General features: G+C 41.0%; 1 protein-coding gene across 2 annotated transcripts in view; it reads left to right on the top strand.

The window, feature by feature from the left end:
* Positions 1-38: 38 nt before the first annotated feature.
* Positions 39-21,989, top strand: part of LOC117802758 (actin-binding LIM protein 1-like) — a 193,520-nt gene continuing 171,569 nt past the window's right edge. The window contains exon 1 of one of the 2 annotated variants that reach the window (XM_034663327.1): positions 39-293. In XM_034663327.1, coding sequence (XP_034519218.1) covers positions 281-293 — 13 coding nt within the window. In that variant the 5' untranslated portion in view covers positions 39-280. Of the gene's footprint in view, positions 309-21,989 lie in introns of both variants that reach the window. The other variant, XM_034663324.1, reaches the window with a different exon arrangement.

Genomic DNA, 21,989 nt, shown 5'->3' with positions numbered 1-21,989 from the left:
AGGCCGGAGAGGCGGGCCCCGCCCAGCGCGGGCCGCTGGCTGTCAGTGTTGCCGCGCCCAGCGGCAGGTCCCCGCGGTCGCAGCGTCCCCGCCTGCCCGCCGCGCTAAGCCCAGCGGGCGGCCAGGTGTCCTGCGGGCGGCGTCCCCGCGCTACCAGCCGCCTCCCCACGGCGGGCAGCGGGCGCGTGTGCGCTGGTGTGCGTTTCGGGGATAGTTTCCTCCCCACGCCCTGCGGGGTTTCTCCTCTGCCCTCCCTGCTTCGGCTCCTGCTGCCTGAACCATGTCCGCAAGGGGTGAGTGGGGACCAAGTGGGCACCGTCCCCCGACCGCGCGCCAGGCCGGGTGGGGCAGGGCGCGGACCAGGGCGGGCCGGGCAGGTGCGGAAGGGCGAGGGGCTGCGGGAGCCGCGCTGGCCCCAACCCGGCCTGAAACTTTGGCAACGGATCCCTGGGCTCTGGGCGGCTGGGGAGGGTAGAAGGAAGCTCTCGCCCTTGACCTTGATCCCCGGATGTGGGAGAAGCCTGAGGGCCAAGGTCGGTGCCTGGCTCACCTGTACAAGCCTCACGGCTGGGCTGGGAAGGCGTGGGGGATGGGCTTCCCGTTGCTTGTCCTGCTGGGGAGCCGCCTGATGGGCTGTCCAGGAGAGAGGAAGAGGTATTTTTTTCCTCCTTGTTACCATTTTGCAGCTTGGTTATGGAAGGAATCCAGGGCTTGATGCAGTAAGATTTAAAGCTGCAGTGCTTATACCCCATTAAAAAAAGTAAATTCCCTCTACCTGTACTCCTCTTAGCATTCATCTTCATCCCTCACCCATTTTCTTTCTGGAGTGAAACAATTATTGCAGGTAAAACTGGGTGAAAGTAAAAAAAAAAAATCCAAATTGCTTTTCAGGCAAGAGTGAAGGGAATGTGTTTCTTGCCATCTGGAGCCAGTGGTGATGCTGGGGAGAGTGGGTTAGTCATAGCTCAGTGGCTGCTACTATGAGTGAAATATTAAAGAGATCATGTCATTGTGCAGTTTGCTAGCAATTAAAATGAGTGACTTGGTTGCTTTGCTATAAGCATTTCAGGAAAATATTATCTTGAGAAAGGGTATTTGCAAAGCAATAAGTACCACCCCCTTTGATACCCTAAAACTTGTAAGAGGAGTTGCAGAGTTGTTTTGGGGCCTTTTTTTTTTACTCTGAAGGGTTAACCGTGCTTTGGAGGGGGACAGTTAAGGAATTCAGTAACATCTGTTGGATAATTTAGTGCTGCTTTTCAGGGTTCACTCTGGGGCATGTAATGAATAGACTAATTTCCAATGTCTAAATTCCTTTTTAAGGAGACTGGTCTTTGTTGATCTGGCAATATGTTGGTTGGTTCCATACCTGGAAATGGGGTGATAAGAGCTAGGTGGAATGACAGAATTTACATTTGTAAATACTGGGTGCCAGAGGTGACATGAGGCCCCAAGTTACTATCTGCCTAATGTTGCCTAATGATTTGTGTTTAAAGGAAGAAAAGAGGGTGGAACAGATGTGATTGTAGGGTCCTGGGTCTGTATATGAGATCTTCCAAGCGACTCCAGCTATACAACTTTGAACTGTGCTCTAACCCCAAGGCTCTTGGTCCTGATCTCTGTCCTAAGTACAAGAAGGAACATGGGAGGAATAGCCCTCATAGGTTGTAAAGCTCTCTGTGGTCAGAGTCCACTTCTGATCCAGCTATATATCACCCAAACCCCTTAGTACAGTACCTTGCACACCATAAGAGCCATATAACTATTGGGAACCTGGTATGTCCTAGGAAGCATCAAATTCATTAAGAAACCAATTCCCCACCCACCCCCTCCACCCTCCCGCAACATACCTGGAAGTTTTGCCTTGTCTCTGGCCCCTTCTATTATGGGGTTTCTGTGGTTTATCTGAGGATATGAATGAGGATGGTCCCAGGGATTCAGAGGGCTAGAGCCCTGGGTTGGGTTCAGATATTTCTCAATATTTCTCAAATATTTCTTCTTGAACCTGGTTTCAAGAAGAATGATTTGGAGTTAAACATAGACATGTCACTCAGTTGTCTTGTTTTCTCTTCAAACTCTGTGTTGATAATTTTGCATTTAATAGTTAAAAATCTGACTAATATTGCAGGGGCAAAAACCCATGATAATTAATATCAGTTATTGCATACTTATTATGTGTCAGGTACTTTACATGTATTAAATCATTTAATTTTCACAATAACTGTCAAGTAGGTACTGTTATTACCTCCTCATTTCACAGATGAAGGAACTGAGGTATTAAGAGATTGTGTAACTTTCCTGAGCTCAGATAGTTGGTAAGTGGCAGATCCTGATTTCCATCCAGGTCTGTCTGACTTCTGATCACATCGCTTTGTTTTACTGCCTTTTCATTATTAGTCCTTTGAATAATAGTAAACATCCCAATCATTGATTTACCAAGAAGAGAGAGAAAATGCCTATACTTAAGTTTAAAGGAAATGGCCTTTGTAAGTAAGTTGGAATACCCAATACTTTCATGGGCATTTGGTAATGACAGAGTGAAGGAAAAAAGACACTTGATCCTTGCTGTTATTAACTTGCTATTTCCACTCTGTTTCCTCCTACTTCAGTTTTGAGAACCAGAACTTCTTGCATATTACCGACTGAGGATTTTTCTGATGTTTTTATGAAGCACTTTCATTTTTATGAATTTGTAAAACAAACAAACAAACAAACAAACCAATTCTAAGTGATTAGCAGAGTACCTAGTAGAGTAGCTATGGAATTGAGCTGGTGTGGAAAAATGTCTGTTTGCCATTTATTTTTTACAAAAGATGTCAAACTATGAGCTTTGCTGTGATTTTCTAATTCAGTATCTGCTCTCACCTATACTCCTGAAAGTAGAGATAAAGCTTCAGGGTCAGAAAGTTAATGTGTCTATTTAAATACCTAATTTATAAATAGGTAGGTCTTTAGACATTTGGAAAGATAAATTTCATTAACCTAAGAAATGATCTCTGCTTATTTCTAATATCTAGGCTTATAGGTTATGATGGGGTAGAAATATTTTTTAAACATTGAAAACTATTGAATTTCATAAGAAAAGTGATTTTATTAAAAATTTTAGAGAGAAAAGGATCATTCTTTAATTCCTCTGGTCTTTAAGATTGAAACAGCGTGCTAAAATTCAATTCAGTATTCAAGCTAACAATAAAAAATATTCTTTAATTCCGTGATAGGACAAGTTAAGGCATTCCTGTCTTGTGGTCTTTTAGAATAGTTTCATCAAAGGCTTTTAATTTGGTGTTGTATTTTTACTACTAAAGGCCTAAATGGAGCCATCGTATCTTGATTTTTGGTTTGCCAACTAGAGGAAATTGTAACACTTAGAGTTTCCAAAAACTGGGGAGAACAGTCTAGGTAATCTTAAAATGTTGATTCCCAGGCCTCATTCCAGATCTAGTGGCTCATAAGCTCCGAAAGCAGAGCCCCCAAATCCATGTGTGTGTAAAGATACCCTGCGAATTCTAAAAATCATTACGGTACAGCAATAAGAATCATCTGGAATATTTGACATGCTGATGGGAGGGCTCTGTTTCAGATCTACTGAGTCAGAATATTTACAGAGAGGCCTGGGAATCTGAATGTTTAATAAGCCCCCAGTGAATTCTTATGTATAGCGACATTTGGCAGCCACTGGATTAGGGCTTGTTTCTTCTAATTCACAGTTCTGTATCATCCAGCAAGTTCTGAAAAAAAGCTGCTTATGAAATATAAAAATAACATACTACAATGCATTCATAATATATTAATATAATAAAATATATTAGCAAATTAATAGATATACTAAATATTTAAATTATAAAGTATTATATTATAAATTCAAATAAGAAATACATAAAGTTAAGAATGAAAATTCCCTATTTTTATTCTTTTCCTCCCAAGTCCTCAGAATTCAGCATGGCAAGCAGTACATACTTAGATTTGGTTAAATATAATAAATATTAAGTACCTAGTCTGTACAAGGCATGTGACAGTGTACACATAAGAGATCATTCATGAACCCACTGGCTTTTCAGAAGCTTGGGTCTTGAGAAGAAAGGTGCAGGTGTGTGGTGCATAGAGTCCAATGCACTGGCAGAGAAAGACCTCAAAGTATGTATGCTCTAGAAATGTTAGATCATAATCTTTGTTTTCAGAACTTCCATGAAACTGGAAGAAATCTGAATGTTCATCCATTGGGGAATGAGGGACTAAGTTATGGTACATCCATATGATGGACTGTTGTGCAACTATTAGAAAGAATGAGTTAGATCCATAATGTGTTTGGTCTGGACGTATGGCCATGGTACATTGTTAAGTGAAAAAGGGCAAGTTTTAGAATAAAGTGTATGTAATACATAATCCTAGTTTTGTAAACTGAGAAAAGTCCATATGTGTGCATATGTGTGTGCTCTGTGGACACAGAGAATACCATAGAGCAGTACACACCAAGGTGACCTCAAAGGCAAGGGTGGGGAGAGGAGACAGCTGGCTTTCCTTTGAATACGTCTTTGTTGTTTGCTAGCAAGTAGACATAGCTTTAACAGATTGAGAGAAAAACCCAATAACGAAAAAATGTACAGTTCCTCCCCATTCGTTCATTTTTTTCAAGTCAGGAACATAGGTTTTTGGTTTTTTAAAAAATATTTTATTTATTTATTTGACAGAGATAGAGACAGCCAGTGAGAGAGGGAACACAAGCAGGGGGAGTGGGAGAGGAAGAAGCAGGCTCATAGCAGAGGAGCCTGATGTGGGGCTTGATCCCACAACGCCGGGATCACGCCCTGAGCCAAAGGCAGCCGCTTAACCGCTGTGCCACCCAGGCGCCCCAGGAACATAGGTTTTTATTCCTACATTCAACATTTATTGAACACCTGTTATGTGCTAGCAATTGGTGAACGGGACCTAGTATATACTATCAAGGAGCTCACAGTTTTGTGGAAGAGACAAATACATAAATACTTACAATAATAGGATATGCTGAGTGCAGAGAGAAAGAGAGAGAAAATATGGGATATATATAGAGAGAGTATTATGGTGATAAAAAAAAAAAAAAGAGTGGCCCTGAATACAGCCATGGGGGTAAGGACTATGAGATTTTGAAGAAAACAGACTTGTGTTCTTGGAGAACGAGCTGGGTTCTTAGAGGAGCCAGATGACATAGGATGGGATTAAGGGATGGGCTTTTTCGGGAGGGGGCATAGAAAAGAAACAGTACAACATGTGTTGACCTGGGAAGCCTGTTGGTGCAGGATGGCATGCTTGCCAGCGAGAAGAGAGCCAGATCTCAGCTGAGTCAGGAGATGGCAGAGGGCACTTTGGGGAAAGGCCGAGGATGTAGGGAGTTTTATTTACAAGGATCTGTGGTTTCAGACAGCACAGTGGAAGGCTGTCAGTGGTGGGATATGTGCAGTCAGAGGGAAGAAGCACAAGGAGGAAGGGGATGAGAAGGGAGAGGAAATTAACAGGGATGGGGGCTTTTCATTGTTTCCATGAGTCAGACTGCAGTAATGGGAGAGGTAGTTGGACGTGATCGGCCTCAAGTGTCCTCACTTTGGCATTAGGGGCTTTGGTTGCAGACCATGCTGAGTCCTAGGCAGTATCTGGTGAAGGAAGAGAGGCAGGGGGGGCTGCCATCAGTTTTCTAGAGTAGCAGTAAACCCCTCTGCTGGACAGTGGATCTTCCACAGTGTTGGGGGCGCGGGGGGACTATAAGAATCAGAGCTACAGTCTTTTGCTGACTTCTGCTTCCATGCTTATGGTGGGGCTCAACAAACTTGTATCTGTTCATTGGTAAAGGGGGGACATCCGTCCTGTTTCTTCTTTCTCTGTCTTACTTCTTCCCGGAGCTGGATGGCTGCTGTAACTACCAGTTGCATCACTCAACCTTTGTCAGTTTCTCATGGTGATGCTGTGACGATTAATACATGGAGGGGTTTTTTTTTGGTGTCATATGGGGGGCCATTTTTCTGGCCTGTATTAGCTAAGTTTTTCTTCTCTTGAGTTACAGAGCCTCAAGTGGTTTATCAAACTGAAGGCAAATAAGATATATTTGAAGGCCAAGCTTAGCCATTATTAGTTTTGATACGAAAAAAATCGAAAGAGCAACGCATTACACTTCTAGCACTTTTCTTGTATTCAAAATAAATGGGTTGTAATTCAATAAATAGATTTTTTTACAAGAGAAATAGTTTTTGACATCAGTATCTCATAAATGGGAGAATCATATTTCAGAATTTTCAGAAGGTTAAATTGTTCCCACATTGTATCTGTAAATAGCATTACTATTTATTTATTTATTGTTTTGAAACCTCAGGTAGAAAAGTTTGAGTTAATCATATTTTCTTAGATTGTGGCTCATTGTCATCATTAGTTCATCATCAGACCCCTCTCTTATTTTAGCTATCTGTTTATTTATTTTAAAGTTTATTTTTTTTAGTAATCTCTAAACCCAGTGTGGGGCTTGAACTTACTACCCTGAGATCAAGAGTTGCACGCGCCTCTGACTGGACCAGCCAGGAGCCTCTCACGTTCCTTTTCTCTGCGTAGGCAACTGTTCTAATACACTTAATATGTGCGTCCATGAATTTGTAGCAAAGCCAATTCTGAGACCAGTTCTTATATTTAAAACTATAAATATCAAGTTATTTTATATATGTTCTGCATGTATGATGTCTGTGTGTTTCTGAGGATCAGTTAAATTCTTAAATAACTGATTTTATGAACAAGTACATACTTCTGATCTTATTTGGAAGTTTGTGACTTAATAACATGCCTTATTCTGTTAGGGACTAGTTATAGCCAATGAAAAAAGGTTAATCCTCATCTCAGGAACGTAAACTGAGTTAGGGGTGTGTGTGTGCGTGTGTGTGTGTGTTTGTGTGTGTGTATAAAGTTATGTACACAGCTGACAAGAATAGGGTGTGATGAAGATTATCATCTAGGAGTAATCACGCTGGTATGGCAGGGCCAGCTAATTGTGCTGCTGATAACAGAATAGCTTCGCTTCGCACAGGAGATAGAATCTGAGGTGGACCTCAGAGGATGAGTAGGAATTTGGCAGGCAGAACACTAACAATGTGCTTTCCTTGCAGAAGGAACAGCACAGGTGGAAACATGGAGGAGTGAGAGTGCAGGGTCTGCGGGGAGCAAGAAGGCTGGGAAATATGAGAGGGCACGAGATTTGTGGTGAGGGGGGAAGAAGAGCAGGAAGGCAAGGGGATGATGGATGAAGCTAGTAAGCATTTACATCAAAGTCTTTTCCTAAATAGAGAACTACAAATGCAGAGAAGGGAAGTGAGAGGTCTGTTCTTGGTAACATTCAGGTAACAACTCATCCCTGATTGTACAGCTACCCACACTACACTTTATTTATTTATTATTTATTTTTAAGATTTTATTTATTTGACATAGAGAGAGACAGGAAGAGAGGGAACACAGGCAGAGGGAGTGGGAGAGGGAGAAGCAGGCTTCCCGCTGAGCGGGGAGCCCGATGCAGGGCTCAATCCCAGGACCCTGGGATCATGACCTGAGCCGTAGGCAGATGCTTAATGACTGAGCCACCCAGGCGCCCCTACACTACACTTTAAAAATGGTATTTTATCACCAAATAATGCTGGAGTGAGTTACATTTTCATCCTGACCACAGTTCTTATTGAGGTAGACATCTTGCCAAAAGCCCACTCTTGTGTTTCCTTTCATATGGCAGATTAGGCTATGAGCCTTATCATTAGGTTTATATTTGACACCAGAACATCCTAGTGCTTAAGCATGCTGGCACATGGGAAGGCTGAATACAGAATAGCCAAACAACGTGTTTGTCCCTAGCAAGGGGAAGGAGTGAGGCCATTCCCCCAGAAGAAGTGTGTGTGCTTAACTTGATCCTATTTTTATATGCACCTTATAGCTCCCTCAGTTCTAGGGAAGAACAAAACAGCACTAATTAGAGCCCGTTAAAATGAAAGATGAAATTTTGTAAAATTTATGGAACATTTCCTTTGAGATGGTAAATTAGTCTTTATCATCTTTTGGGGAGAAATATTTCTTTTTCATGAGCCTCTGCTTTCAGGTTCTTCTCTAACTTAATCTGTATTAGTATTCGTTGATATAAGTAGTACTAATCACTGGATACAGTTTGACATTTGGTGCTCCATTCACAAGATGCTACTTAGTAAAACCTCAGATGCACTTCACTTGTGGCTGTCTGTTATCTGCTTAATCCCTGGTTTCTAATGTACTTGGATAGAGAAAGGAAAAAGAATGTGAGTGGTCAGCATTTCACCCTGGTTAAAGTAGTCGTCTCTAGGAATACCATCCTTCTGTCCATCCATCCATCCATCCATCCATTCATCCATCCATCCCATAGAAATCTGTCAAGCCTTCCTAGAGTTCATAATCAAACACACATCATTGAAAATCCAGCTGTCTGTCTGTACTCATCCTATTTTACAATGTCACTAGGAACTGACAGTATACGTTGCCTTCACTATACTGGTATAATGGGATTGTTCCCTCTTAAAATGTGTAGTTTGTAAATACTTTGTGCCCAGAGACCCCGTTTTGTTCCGTTTCCTTAAGGACTTTTTGAGAAGCATTCTGAAGCTTTGTTGTCTTGCGTAGCCCATCTTCTCTACCCATCTTGGAGACAGCATGGAAGGCCCACAGGTACCTATGACTCTAGCCTGTGGAAAGAGGAAGCCCTCCATTTCCTGCAGGCTTACCTGAGGCACTTCCATTCTTATCTCTTGTTTTCTCCCATGCAGGTTAGGGTATGCTCTCTCCTTCCTTTGTGAATACCTCATGGTCTAGAGTACAAATGTCATCATTCTGTTACAGACAACAGCCTGAGGCCAAAACCAGCTCACCTACAAACCAGAGAGGAAATTGTTTTAAGGGTAAAAAAAGGAGAGAAAGAGGAACAGGGAACAAGAGAGGAAGAGAGAGAGGGAGAATATATGAGAGCCATAGAGGGATTGATGTAGCTACAAGATTGTTAAAAATTGAAAATGGACTGGATTTGAGTAGGAAAAAAGTAAGTATTTGCTAGTATAAATTAATTATTTACATTTGTTCTTTATTGAGAAGGGAAGAGATGCCAGTGGAGTTGAAATTTATATGAGTTATAAAAAGGATTCCATTTAAGAAAATATATGCTTTCTTCTTTCCTCTTCCCCCAAGAACAGAAATGTCAACCATTTATCTGTAAGTTTCTTGACAGCAAGCAAGAAGACTGTGATGGGCAATAGTTAACTCTTTGGTCTTTTGACCTTTCTCACTGATATTCAATCAGATAATATTTATTCAACCTTTCTCCTAAGGTAGCCAGATTTATTCCAATTCTCATCCATTTCTAGACTAATGATACTAATATATGAATTAATGAAGTAATTTAACAGATATTTAATGAATACTCTGGGGGTAAGGATTGTCATGATTTTGGTGTAGAAAATATTAAAGGGGGTTAGAATTTGTGATTGAATGAGGATGGGGCCTCATTAGGAAACCCTAATTAGGGACTGATCAACATTTATTGCTCACATTTAAATATATAATGTATTTTGCATATACCATATAAGTAATCATCCAAATGGGATATTTCTGTCTAGGACAAATGCTAAACCTGATGGGATACTGGACAACAGTTGTATAGTGGGGCTATCCCAGGCAAATTGGGGCCGTGGCTTTCCTAACTAGTAGTTTCTAGCCAGACCATGCTTTGGTGGGATTGTAGTCCTTTGTCTCAAAAGATAGAATTTTGGTCAATTTCTGAATATCTTTTTGTAGTATTAGCTACATTGTATATTATCCCATGAAAATTTAAATTAAATCCTGGGCTGGCTATTTCTTCACCTTCCATCTAGCACTTTTCTGGGCTGTTCCCTCTTGTGGGAATTTGGTATGTTCAGATATAATTACTACTATAGGCAAAAAATAACATTTACTACAAAGTCAAACCCAGATGAATTTTTGGAGTATTTGTGTGGGGTTTTTTTGGGGGGGGATGGTAATTCACCTTCTAAAATAGAATTTACCTTCCGTTGGAGTAAATTATCTAGTGCAGAGCTCTTGTGGAATGGAAATGTTTAGTGTCTTTGGTCCCTCTATAGTCATTTTATTTATTGTTATTTTTTTATTTTGGGGGGAGGGGCAGGGGAGAGGAAGAGAGAGAATCTTGGAACCCGATGTGGGCCTTGATCTCATGATCCTGAGATCATGACCTGAGCCAAATATCAAGAGTCAGACACTTAACCTACTGAGCTACCCAGGTGCCCTCCCACCCCACCCCCCCACCCCGTTCCCCCATAGTAATTTTAAATGACTGGTTCTTTTCTTCCAGTTAATGCAGTTTCAGAGCAGCTTTAAAATGTTTGATTTACCTGTGGTTATTCTTGGACTTACTACCTACTTGATGACTCTCTCCAATGTATTGGAGATGTATTTCCCTAGTACATTGCATTATTTTATTGGGAAAATTATGTAATATGCATTTACTACTATAAGGAATTTGCCCATATTTTGTTTTATGACAACTGGATGGGCAAGTCCTTATTTAGTAGGTGTACATAAAATCCTTTGTCTTACTGAGCCCTCCATTAGCATAAAAAAGAAAGCAGGAGTTGTGGGACAAGCACTCAAAAATTACTTGCTGTTTGATTAGAGATCATATGACTGTGGTCCTTTGTTAGATAATTTTTTTTCAGGTTTATAAGAGGAAGCACTCTACATACAAAATTATTACTATTCACATTTTAATAAATTAAAGTCCTTTATACAGTGTGTTCTTTCTCCAGCTCTATAATATCATTACATATGAAAATAATATTTTGATGGTATGTATGAAACCATTAGAGTCAATTCATAGTTTTTCCTACAGAAAATACCCTGTCATATGTTTGGCTTAAGACTGTGTCCAAGGTCTTAACTCATGCTTTTCTTCCCCAACTTATTGAGAATTCATTTACAAAACACATCCACCACAGGGTAGCCACCAGAGAACTGAATGGTAACAATGCAGGGAAATGAGGACAATGAAGTAAACAGCTATTTCTGGCTTCCAGTTCCAAATAGGAATGAACAGAAGGAGAGGAGTCCCAGAGTCTAGGGAAAGGAGGGAGGGGGGAAAGCCATAATTTTTAAACGTTACAAAAAATGTGGAAAAGAGGTTTAGGTTGGCAGTCTCTAATGGATTCCGGGGAGACTTTTGTTGTTGTTGTTCTGTGTAAAACAAGGGAATCTTTATTTTGATTCATTTAAGCAATTGGGTTAAGTAATGAGCATGAGTATCCGTGATGGTTTAGTTTTCTCACTAGCTCCTTAGTTACTGTTTATTTTAGGAGAATCTTTTCTGTGGCTAGACTTTATAGAAATTGTAGAAATGTAGTTATAAATCGTGTATTCATGTGTCCAGTCATTCAGTAAGTATTAGTTGAACACCTGCTAAGTGCTCAAGTTGTTCTAGGTATCGGGGTAAGACAGCCACTTACCAAATAAACATATAATGTGACAGGTGGTGATAAAGGGCTCTAAAGAAAAATAAAGAACAAGTAGAAGAGAGAAGTCAAGGGAAATGAGGGCAAGGGAGGTGCTATTTTATATGGGATGATAGTGGGAGGCCTCTTTGGTAAAGTGACATTTGGGCAGGGACCCAAAGGAATTGAGGAGGGTCATGCAAATTCTGACAGAGGGTTTTCTAGACAGTAAGACAAACAATGCAAAGGCTTGAGGTCTATCTTGAGGACCAGGAGGGAGCCCAGTGTGGCTGGGTCAGAGAGGACAGGCGAGAAGGAGGAAGATGAAGTCGGAGAGGTGGGGGGTTGGGATTGTCATCCTTGCAGGTTTCTGTGAGGACTTGAGTTTTTCTCTGAGGGAGACTGACTGAGATAGGAGAGCCTTGGGTAGTTCTCAGCAGAGTTGTGACTTGACTTGATGGAGTTGAAAAGGATCACTTGGTCCACGATGTGGAGAGTAGATGGTAGTGGGCAGGAAGACCAGTGAGGAGGCCATTGTAATGGTCAGAAAAAAAGAAGATGGTGACTTAGACCAGATGGTAGGAGAATAGCTGGTGAGAAGTCACTGGGTTCTGGAACTATTTCTAAGGAAGTGCTTATGGGACTTGCTGGTAGGTTGGAAGCATGGAGTGAAAGGGAGAGAATTGAGGATGCTTCCTTTTTTCTGTTCCTTTCTTCTCTTTTCTTCTTCTTTTTCTCCTTTTCCTCCTCCTCCTCCTTGTCCTCTTTCTCCTTCTCCTCCTTCTCCTCCTTCTCCTCCTTCTCTTCCTTCTTCTCCTCCTCCTCCTCCTTCTTTTTTAGCACCTGGGAAAATAGCATGTAATTAACTGGGATGGGGAAGAGTGTAGAAGGAGCAGGTTTGAGGAGCAGGGAATCAAGCCCTTTGGACATTTCAGTTTGAGTTATGTCTTAGACATTCTATTATGAAGATATTTATTGTGCCCATTTTACAGACAGAGGAAATGAGGCAGAGAAGAAGTAACTTGCCTGAGACCATCTAGCTAATAAGTGGTTGATCCAAGATTTAAATTCAGGTTTTGTTAATGCCAGAGTATGCTCTACCCACCGTTAACACTTCGTCTTTATATTAGGCTGAAATATATGCCAGGAAAATAATGTATCTAGTGTTTATTTCTTATTTATTATTTTAAATTATGAGATAATTTTCTGCATTTTAAAACATGGCTTATGTTTAGTTTAAGGAAAAAAACCTGTTGTCACATTATTGCAAATTTTCCCATTTATCAACATTATGGTTAACACTGCAAAAATGCTACTGAAACATGAAGAGGCATATGGCATTCATTCATTCACTCAATGTAATCACCGAGTGCTTACTATGAGCCAGGCTTAGGGGGTTGGGGGGTTCTAGCTCCTCTACTTACAGGGCTCTCCGACAAGGGAAAGTGAGCGACCTGTGCTCAGAAGCTGCAAGGGGCCAGTGGTATGATGGTGGTACATAGAAGATGTTGAAGGAGCACAGAGGAAAGACAGCAGTCCATTCTGATGGATATTGGGCCAAGGAAAACTTTACAAGCAAGTGATATTGAAAAAGGGCCTTGACTGGTGATGGGTAGTAAGGAGGGCACGTATTGCATGGTGCACTGGGTGTTATACGCAACTAATGAATCATTGAACTTTACATCAGAAACCAGGGATGTACTGTATGGTGACTAACATGATATAATAAAAAAAAAAAAATTAAAATTTAAAAAATAAATAAAACTAAAAAAAAGAGAGAGAAAGAAATAGGGCCTTGAAAAATGAGTGGAATTTGCAAAATGGAGAAGTGGTAAAGAAGTATTCCAAAACAGGAAACAGCATGTTATTAGAATTTAAAAAATGGCAATTAAGCATAGTAAGCATTAAGAAGAAGACATTTGAAATGAAGTGTAACATATAGGAATGCTATGAGGAAAATTTAAAAACTGCCTTCAGGAACATAAAATGTCTAAGCCATTAGAGAGAGCTACCGTGCTCTTGGATAACAAAACACCATCTTGTAAAAATGTTCATTTCCCCGAAATCTCTCTGTAAAGGAAGGGAAATCCCGATTAAAATACCAGTAGACTCTTTTTTTTAGAGATATGGCAAAACGGTCCTGTTCTTCATTTTGCACAATGAAATATGTGAAATTCTGAAACAGAAGTGTAATTAAGAGAGATTAGCGTAACTGAATATTAAAACAATATGACACTGCAATAATTAAACCAATTTAGTTTGGAGAAAAAATCGAGTGGTGGAAAAAGATCAGTGAACATATCTATATGGAATTTAGTTACAGTTAAGTGGCATTTTAAGATCTGTGTGAGAAGAGAGATTATTCCCTAAATAATGTGGGTACAACTGGTTGTTTAGAAAAAGTCAGTGTGGACCCCTTTCTTATTCCATATGCACATAAAATTCCTAATGTATTAAATAATTAAGTATAAAATAAATGAAGCAATCAATACCCTGGAAGAAGACACAGGTGGGTTTATGACCCAAGAATGTTAAAAGATACCTGACCTTTTATATAGGATACAAAGCCTTCAAGTCATAAAAGGAAAGGTAGATACATTTAGCTACATAAAATTAAAAGACTTCTGTGTGGTTAAAAATACCACATTCTTCATCCTGGCTTGCGGTGCTCACAAGACCCCAACAGAGCTGACTTGAACCCGCCTCCTGCACCAGAAAAGTCCAGACAGCGGGTAACAGGGAGAGAGGCAGAGACAGGCGTGGGATCCCACCGAGGGCCTTTTTGAAAGCTTGGTAAATGCTTTGACAGCGTTACTAGTGTGAGGGATCACCTGAGGGCCTCACTGAAGTTTTACTCTCTGCACAAAGCAGGCTGGATCAGTTCCGAGGATGGCGTTCACTTATTCATTCCACAAACATGTAGGGAGAGTTTGCAGCACCAGGGGGTATATGGCAAGAGGTACAGCCACGGGTAAGACACAGCCCCCGCCTCAAGAGGCCATGTCGGACCAGGGATTGCTATCCCTCTGTGATTGAAAGGTCACAGTCATGTCCACACCATCCTGCCTTCTGGAACGTTCACACTCCTGGGCTGGGCTGGTCTGAAGCCTGAACCCTTTTCCAGACAGTTATAGGGGGGACACTAAGTGGTTGTCTATGTTAAGGTTAATATCAGGCTTCCCTATGACCCTGGCACATCTTTATCATAGAGAGGTAGCAAGGTGGGAATGTTCTACTCTCGGAAGAGGTGACAAAGGAGCGGGGGGAGCTGGCCAGAAATGAACAAAATCTTTTAGCTCAGCCTTTTCTCCGACCTCTGCCGAGCTATCTAAAGGGGTAAAGGGTATGTATTTGCTGGTGTTCAGAACATTGGCTTTAAGTGAGCATCCTATTAGTGTCTCTTGAAGATGAGCCTGCCCTGGTTCCCTGAATCCCTTTGATTAAATCAGAGCCTTGCTTTGGAGGCATCCTTTTGCCCTGATTTCTCTAATAAACATAATTTTTTTTAAAGATTTTTATTTTATTTGACAGAGATAGAGACAGCCAGTGAGAGAGGGAACACAAGCAGGGGGAGTGGGAGAGGAAGAAGCAGGCTCATAGCAGAGGAGCCTGACGTGGGGCTCGATCCCATACCGCCGGGATCACGCCCTGAGCCGAAGGCAGACGCTTCACCGCTGTGCCACCCAGGCGCCCCTATAATAAACATAATTTCAACATGGTGGTGTAACTCTGCTTCTCCTCCAACAGCTACACTCCCCCACCCCCAACACCAGACTCTTTCATTTTTGTGTCTGTTATGCTGCCCCTGCTCACACCTACACCCCTCATTCCCACCCATCAGCAGGTGCCAGGGTGTGGCAGGGATGTCGGGGTACCCGTTCATTATGTTGTTGTGGTGCCCGCTCATTTCAGCTGTCCTAGCCCCCCTCACAGTGTCCCTCCGCTATTGCTTAGTTTCCTAAAGCATTGTCTCCCATGTGTCTAGCAACGAGCTGTGTTCAGACATCCAGCTTGGCGAAAACCCTGCTGTCTTGGTGTATACAACTTTCTTAGGAACTGCTGTTTTTTGGGGGCCTCTGGTCACTTTTCCCACTCCCGCCCAGTCTGGCCACTATTCTCCTTGAACTGGTTTGAGCTAAGCATGGCCAGAGGCTCTTCACCATGGCAAAACCAAGACCAAGGTGTAACTTAGAAAACTAACTAAAAGCTTTTAAAAAACATTATATTTAAAAATAATTAACATATGGTATATTATTAGTTTCACAGGTGGAGTTTAGTGATTCATCAGTCCTATATAACACCCAGTACTCATTACATCACATGCCCTCCTTAATGTCCATCACCCAGTTACCCCATCCCCTCACCCACCTCCTCTCCAGCAAGCCTCAGTTTGTTTCCTATGATTAAGAGTCTTTTATGGTTTATCTCCCTCCCTGATTATTTTATTTTCCCTCCCTTCCCCTCTGTTCATCTGTTTTATTTCTCAAATTCCACATGAGTGAAATCATGATAATTGTCTTTCTCTGACTTATTTCACTTAGCATAATACCCTATAGTTCCATCCATGCTATTGCAAATTGTAAGATTTCATTTTTTGATGGCTGAGTAATATTCCATTGTACATATATACCACATCTTCTTTATCCATTCATCTGTCCAGAAAACTAACTAAAAGCTTTTTCAGTCCTAAGAGCTCTAATCTTAACCATCCAGGGAAAGTCCTTTTGACATAAAAAAGGAATATACACATATACTTAAACAGAAAAATTTTAATCACATAAATGAGAAGTGACAGGTCCCACCCCCTAAAGTAACCACAATTCTATTCTGTTGAGTTTCTCTTTTAGACAAAAGTTGTGTATTTACTAGGACATTAAAATCAATCAATCCATTACGTATAAAACTATGATCTTCCTACATACTTCCTTAAAAAAAAACCCACTTTGCTGGGGCGCCTGGGTGGCTCAGTCGTTAAGCGTCTGCCTTTGGCTCAGGGCGTGATCCCGGTGTTCTGGGATTGAGGCCCACGTCAGGCTCATCCTCTGGGAACCTGCTTCTTCCTCTCCCACTCCCCCTGCTTGTGTTCCCTCTCTCGCTGGCTGTCTCTCTGTCAAATAAATAAATAAAAAATCTTAAAAAAAAAAACCACTTTGCATTTTTACATAATGTATCTTGAGATCTTTCCATATTAGTACATACAGATATAGCTCATTTTTATGACTGCATAATGTTCAAGCACATGGTTGTACCTATACCCAATATAATAGTTCTTTATTGATAGATACGTTGCTTGTTTGCTTTAATAGGCTATGCTACACTGAACATCTTTGTGCGTATATCTTGTTGAGATTTTTTTTTGAACACAGTCAGAGGTATTAGACTGTAACTTTTAATGAGCTTTACTGATAGTTCAGAGAAACTGGAAAGTGAGCGTGGTCCAGAGAAGACCTCAAATAGTCCTCTGTGGTTGACTCACCCTGTGCGCTCTCCTGTGCTGCCTCCTGCCTTCCCCGACTCAGTCTCTGCCCAGCTAGGAGCACCTTATTTCTTCAGCACTAGAAAACGTTACAGACATTTCCTTCACTTATACCAAGGCACAGACCACTTCTAGCCCTGAGGAAGAAAGGATATTTATTTCTCCTTGCTTCATCTAAAGCCAACCTCATAGCCTCTTAGGGGATTAATTTCTCCAGAATGATTGACAGCAAGAGATCAATGGCTTTTAGGACAAGATCATCACAAAATAGTCTGGTGCTGATATATTTCTGAAAGGCTGGATTGTTTGTTCTTATTCATGGTCTCTTATTACACTCAATCAAAAAAAAATCTGAAAATTAATTCTTTTTAAGGTTGATTCCAATTGTGCCCCCTTAAAAACTATCCAAATGGCAGGCCCTCTACAGCAGGCAATGCATTCCCATGAAAGGATTGGATGATGAAGTGGGAGATGTGAGTTCTTCCTGGAGCTCTGTTCTCCGGCAATGTGATGCGATCATGGGCGCAGCATACATCAGACCCCCTTGTAGAGCCTCCATTCCCTATTCCCTTCTGTTCCCTACATGACCTTGAAAAACTCTTCCACTTCCAAGTCCTGCAACCAAAAATGAATTTCCAAATCCAATGACTCATTTTACTTTGACTCAATTCCTGTAATGCTTGACTCTCAGCTGGGGTTTTAGCCCACAGGAGCAGAGACTGGCAGCATCTTAGGGAATGTTGCTTGGGCAGAGGGGCTGGGGAAGGGGCTGACTGTCATCATGAGTCATGGCACTAAAGTTTTAGGCTCTTTGTCACTTTCGCTTTTGCAAGAGGTGGCTCCCTGTTTACCAGAAAGGAGAGCTGATGTAACTTCTGAGAGGTCTGTGATGGGTTTGGTGTTGTCAAGACAACAAAAATGAAAAGTTTGTGAAAGGAGAACATTCTTCTTGAATTTGGTTGTCCTATACCATTTCAAATGAGGCTCATAGCATAGTCTGGTCAAGTGTCCCAAACATAAAACTAACAGAGAGCCTACTTTGCTCTTAGAAAGGGTCATGTGACGTTCATTAGGTTTGCTGGATGCGTTTATTTGGACACATTGTTGGATAAGGCTTAACATAAGAATATCCTATCTAACTTACAAAAGATCTTGAATGCCAACCTTGGTATGGAGTAGAAAGAACCAGCAAAATGTCATCATCTTTGTTGTTTTTATTTTACATGCCTCCTCCTGTTATTTTTGGTACAAATCAAACAAAAAATACTAAAGATGTATTTGGCAAAGAGGAAATGCAAATTTGGGAAATGAGGATTGCCTGTTTCAGTGTCCATTCAGAACAGTGCTTGTTTACCTCACACAGCTCCTTGACTTTGCAGCAAAGCCTCCGTGCCTGAACATTTTTCTTTGTGGAATCAGAATGAATTTGGTAGGACAGAAAAGTTCTCCACGAAGCACTTCAGTCTTCGGGATCATGGTAGTCATAAGTTAAACGACATCTTTCTCAATTACAAAAAAGGAAGCCTTAATGGATAAGTAAGGAAAAGAAGGCTCTTACACACTTATTGGCTGTTTTATGGTAAACAGTATGATTTCTACTTTTGTATTATTCATTGCAGAAGAAAATATCCCTCGTGAAATTGATGTTGGGCTGCTAAATGAAGTCTGTAAAATATGACTTTAATGCCAGTTAGGACACATTTATTTTGAAAAATTATTTTTACTATCTTATTGACTGGGTCATAAAAAAGGGATGACATTTAGTGGGAATATATTTCATTAATAGAATGCCAGAAGAAAGGTGTTTTATTGGGAATTGTTGTCATGTGTAATATACTTCTCAAATTCTGCAGAATCCTCTGGAGGTCACGCATATCGACGACATGAGCTATGACTAAAGGGACGTGCTCTGCCTTCAGCTTGTTGAGACTACTATCACCATTTTTACGTTCTTAAACTGTCTCTTTTCAAATTTATTTCCGAGTCTTTCTTTGGGTTTTGTATTCTGCTTAAACTACATTATGTATATATGTGCACTTATTATGGGGAGTGTTTACATTTGCTTCTCTAAAGAAGTTTTAATATTGATTTAATAAGGCTAACAACATCACCGGACGGACAGAGCCCCTCGTGGAGATGATTTGGCAAACTTGACTTTATTTGGGGAGCAATATTCACGGATACTTTTATCACCCCAATAGTAGAAACAATAGCTTGCCTAAGCCTGTCTGCCTAGCACCCAGTGCATTCAGTCCACAAATATTTATTAAGCACCTGCTATGTTGGAGTAGGAGATGCAGCATTGCAAAAAACATTAAAAAAAAAAAATCTTTGCCAATGGGAACTTACAAGGGAGCGTACGTCTTGAGTTGTATTATTTCATTTATGTGAAAATGATATTTATGAAATATAAGGAAGTAAGATGGGTAGTGAATGTCATATGGTGATGAGTGCTCTGGAGAAAATGAAGCAGGGGTGGTGGTAGGGGGCGGAAAGGGCAGGATGGGCGAGATCAGGGAAGGCTTTGTGGAGAAGATGGTGTTTAGACAAAGAGCAAGAGAGAGCGTGAGCCATCGAGTATGTGCAGTAAGGGTGTTCTAGGTGGAGGGAATGGCCATTGCAGCCCCAAGCACGAATGTGCTTGGAGTGTTTCAGGCACAGTGAGGGGGCAGTAGAGAGATGGTGGGGGTCTGGGGGACTGGTCATGTGCTGTCTTGTGACCCGCCAGAAGGACTTTGGCTTTTTTCACTCTGAGTGAGATGTGAACCCCTGGAGAGTGTTGAGTGGACCAGCATGCTCAGTTAAACTTTGACCTGAACTGAATGTAACATGAGAAACCCTGACCTGTGGCTTTAGGCTTGTTTACTTGTATTGTAGTTGGTCATCTTTGGGTTTTGTGGGGTGTGTGCCTGTGCACGCACGCAGAGCTAGCACGAGGTTGAGGGGTGTAAGCCACGACCGTGAGAGTGATGCCTTCTTATCTTTTGCACTCTAGACACCTAATACCCCTCAGCTTCCTTCTGCCCTGCCTGTGTGTTGTTTTAATTTGTGAATAACTGTGTGAATAAAACTTAGCTGTGGCTACTGTTACAATTTGTAGCTAGCAAACAAAGTGTATATCCTGTATTGCAAATCACTTCCATTGTGGGAACAAGAAAGAAGCAAATATAGCCAGCGGATAATGGGCAGCCATTGCCTAACATTTGGCTTAGAGTGCTTGATATAGTCCAGAAGAATAGCTATGAGAGGAAGGCAAACCCCTTCCTTCTGTGGTTTCAGAAAGGAAAAGCTGTAAAACTAGATAACCATGCTGCGTAGGGTGTGACTAAGCTTAGAAATCAAGATGTGTGATGATAAATCACTATATTCTCAATATACCCATGGATTTTGGAGTGGCACACCAATGAAATTAGGCAGTCTTAATTCTAGCATGTGATGTGAGCTAGAGACTAATCCCCTGGGACAGAGATTACATGCAGGTGTGGCTGCTAGCAAACATCTCAGCTGCCATCCTTGTGTGGTCTTTTGTGATATGTACCAGGGTGTTTTAATTTTTTTTTTTGAAAGCAGACAAAATGGAGGGAACAGATGAATTTATTGGACAGGCATACGCATTGAACAGAGCACGAGACGGGCATTCACAGCAGATATGACTTCTGAAGTCCTGGGGCTATATTAAAACATGCTCAGATAACATTTTCGTTGTTGCCTTTGCATCCGTCTCTGCATATCTGACAGTAGAAGCAAAATTTCAGGACTGAGCTGCATTTTCCCCTCTGGATCACTTTCGTATAGATTGCATATTGTAAGCTGGTCAAGCAGAGACAGTAGCTAATTTCATGTCTGTTTACTACTATGTGTGTTTTCTAAGAACTGAAAGATAACAGAGACAAATGATAGCTAAAAATATAGTCAGCCCAATTCTCCAAACTTAGCTCATGACTCCCATTAATATCAGAGTTATTGGAGCACAGGACTTCACATGATCTATAATTTTTTCCCATTGTTTTGGCAGTTCAGCAGTTCAAGTGAGATCTTGTCATGGTTTCCAGTGTCTACTAAAGCCTACTAAGTGATTAATTTCAGGTAACGCTCTTCCTAAATTTTGAGAATATGTAAAGAAAGCAATCGCAAAATATGGACAGCAGTTACCAATATCACTCATGTCCTCTTTCTACTTCATTCTATGTATCATGGCTATTAATTTTCTACAACTTGGCCTTGATTGTATGGCTTCCCTATCAAAAGCTTCCATGACCCCCATTACCTCTTGAATTATCTTTCGATTCCTCCACTACTGTATTCAAGGCTCCTTTGTGATAACTACCAGAATGTTTTAACTTTTTGGAGGGAAGGGATGAATTTATTGGGCATGCCTAAGCGTTGAGCAAAGGAGAGAGACAGGCACGCACAGCAGAAAACGACTTTCAGATTAATTAATTTTCTGTAGCTTGATTGCATGATTGCAGTGGCCTCCTTATTGCTTCTTGAATTGCCTTCAGATTCTTCTCACATGGCATTCAAGGCTCTTCGTGACCTGGATAGCCCACTTCACTTTTCTGTCTCTGAAACCTTTGGTTAGGTCAAGCTAGACTGTTCATCTTTTCCAAACACAACTATGCTTTTGACTCTGTTTCCACCTGGAATGCCCTTTTTTTTTTTTTTTTTACCAGTTTCTGACAAAATGGTGACTGTTTTTTTAAGGTCCATTTTATATGATATGAAGACTTTTCTTTTGAGAGAGACCTCCTCTGCTTTTTTGGTCTCCTGAGTAACAATCTTCCTTGCATTATGAAGATTTATGTGCTTATTTTAATTGTATTCCTTGTAGTTAGAAAGGAAACTTTTTTTTTTTAAGTAGATTCCACATCCAGCATGGAGCCCATTGTGGGGCTTGAACTCATGGCCCTGAGATCAAGACCTGCACTGAAATCGAGAGTTGAACACTTAACCGACTAAGCAACCCCGGTGCTCCTAGAAAGGAAACATTTTTTATAAAAGATTATATATATATATATATATAT

The sequence above is a fragment of the Ailuropoda melanoleuca genome, chromosome 6 (assembly GCF_002007445.2).
Source record: "Ailuropoda melanoleuca isolate Jingjing chromosome 6, ASM200744v2, whole genome shotgun sequence".
In the NCBI taxonomy this organism is placed as follows: domain Eukaryota; kingdom Metazoa; phylum Chordata; class Mammalia; order Carnivora; family Ursidae; genus Ailuropoda; species Ailuropoda melanoleuca.
The sequence above is the reverse complement of the archived record's forward strand: the minus strand, read 5'-3'. Positions and strand labels throughout refer to the sequence as shown.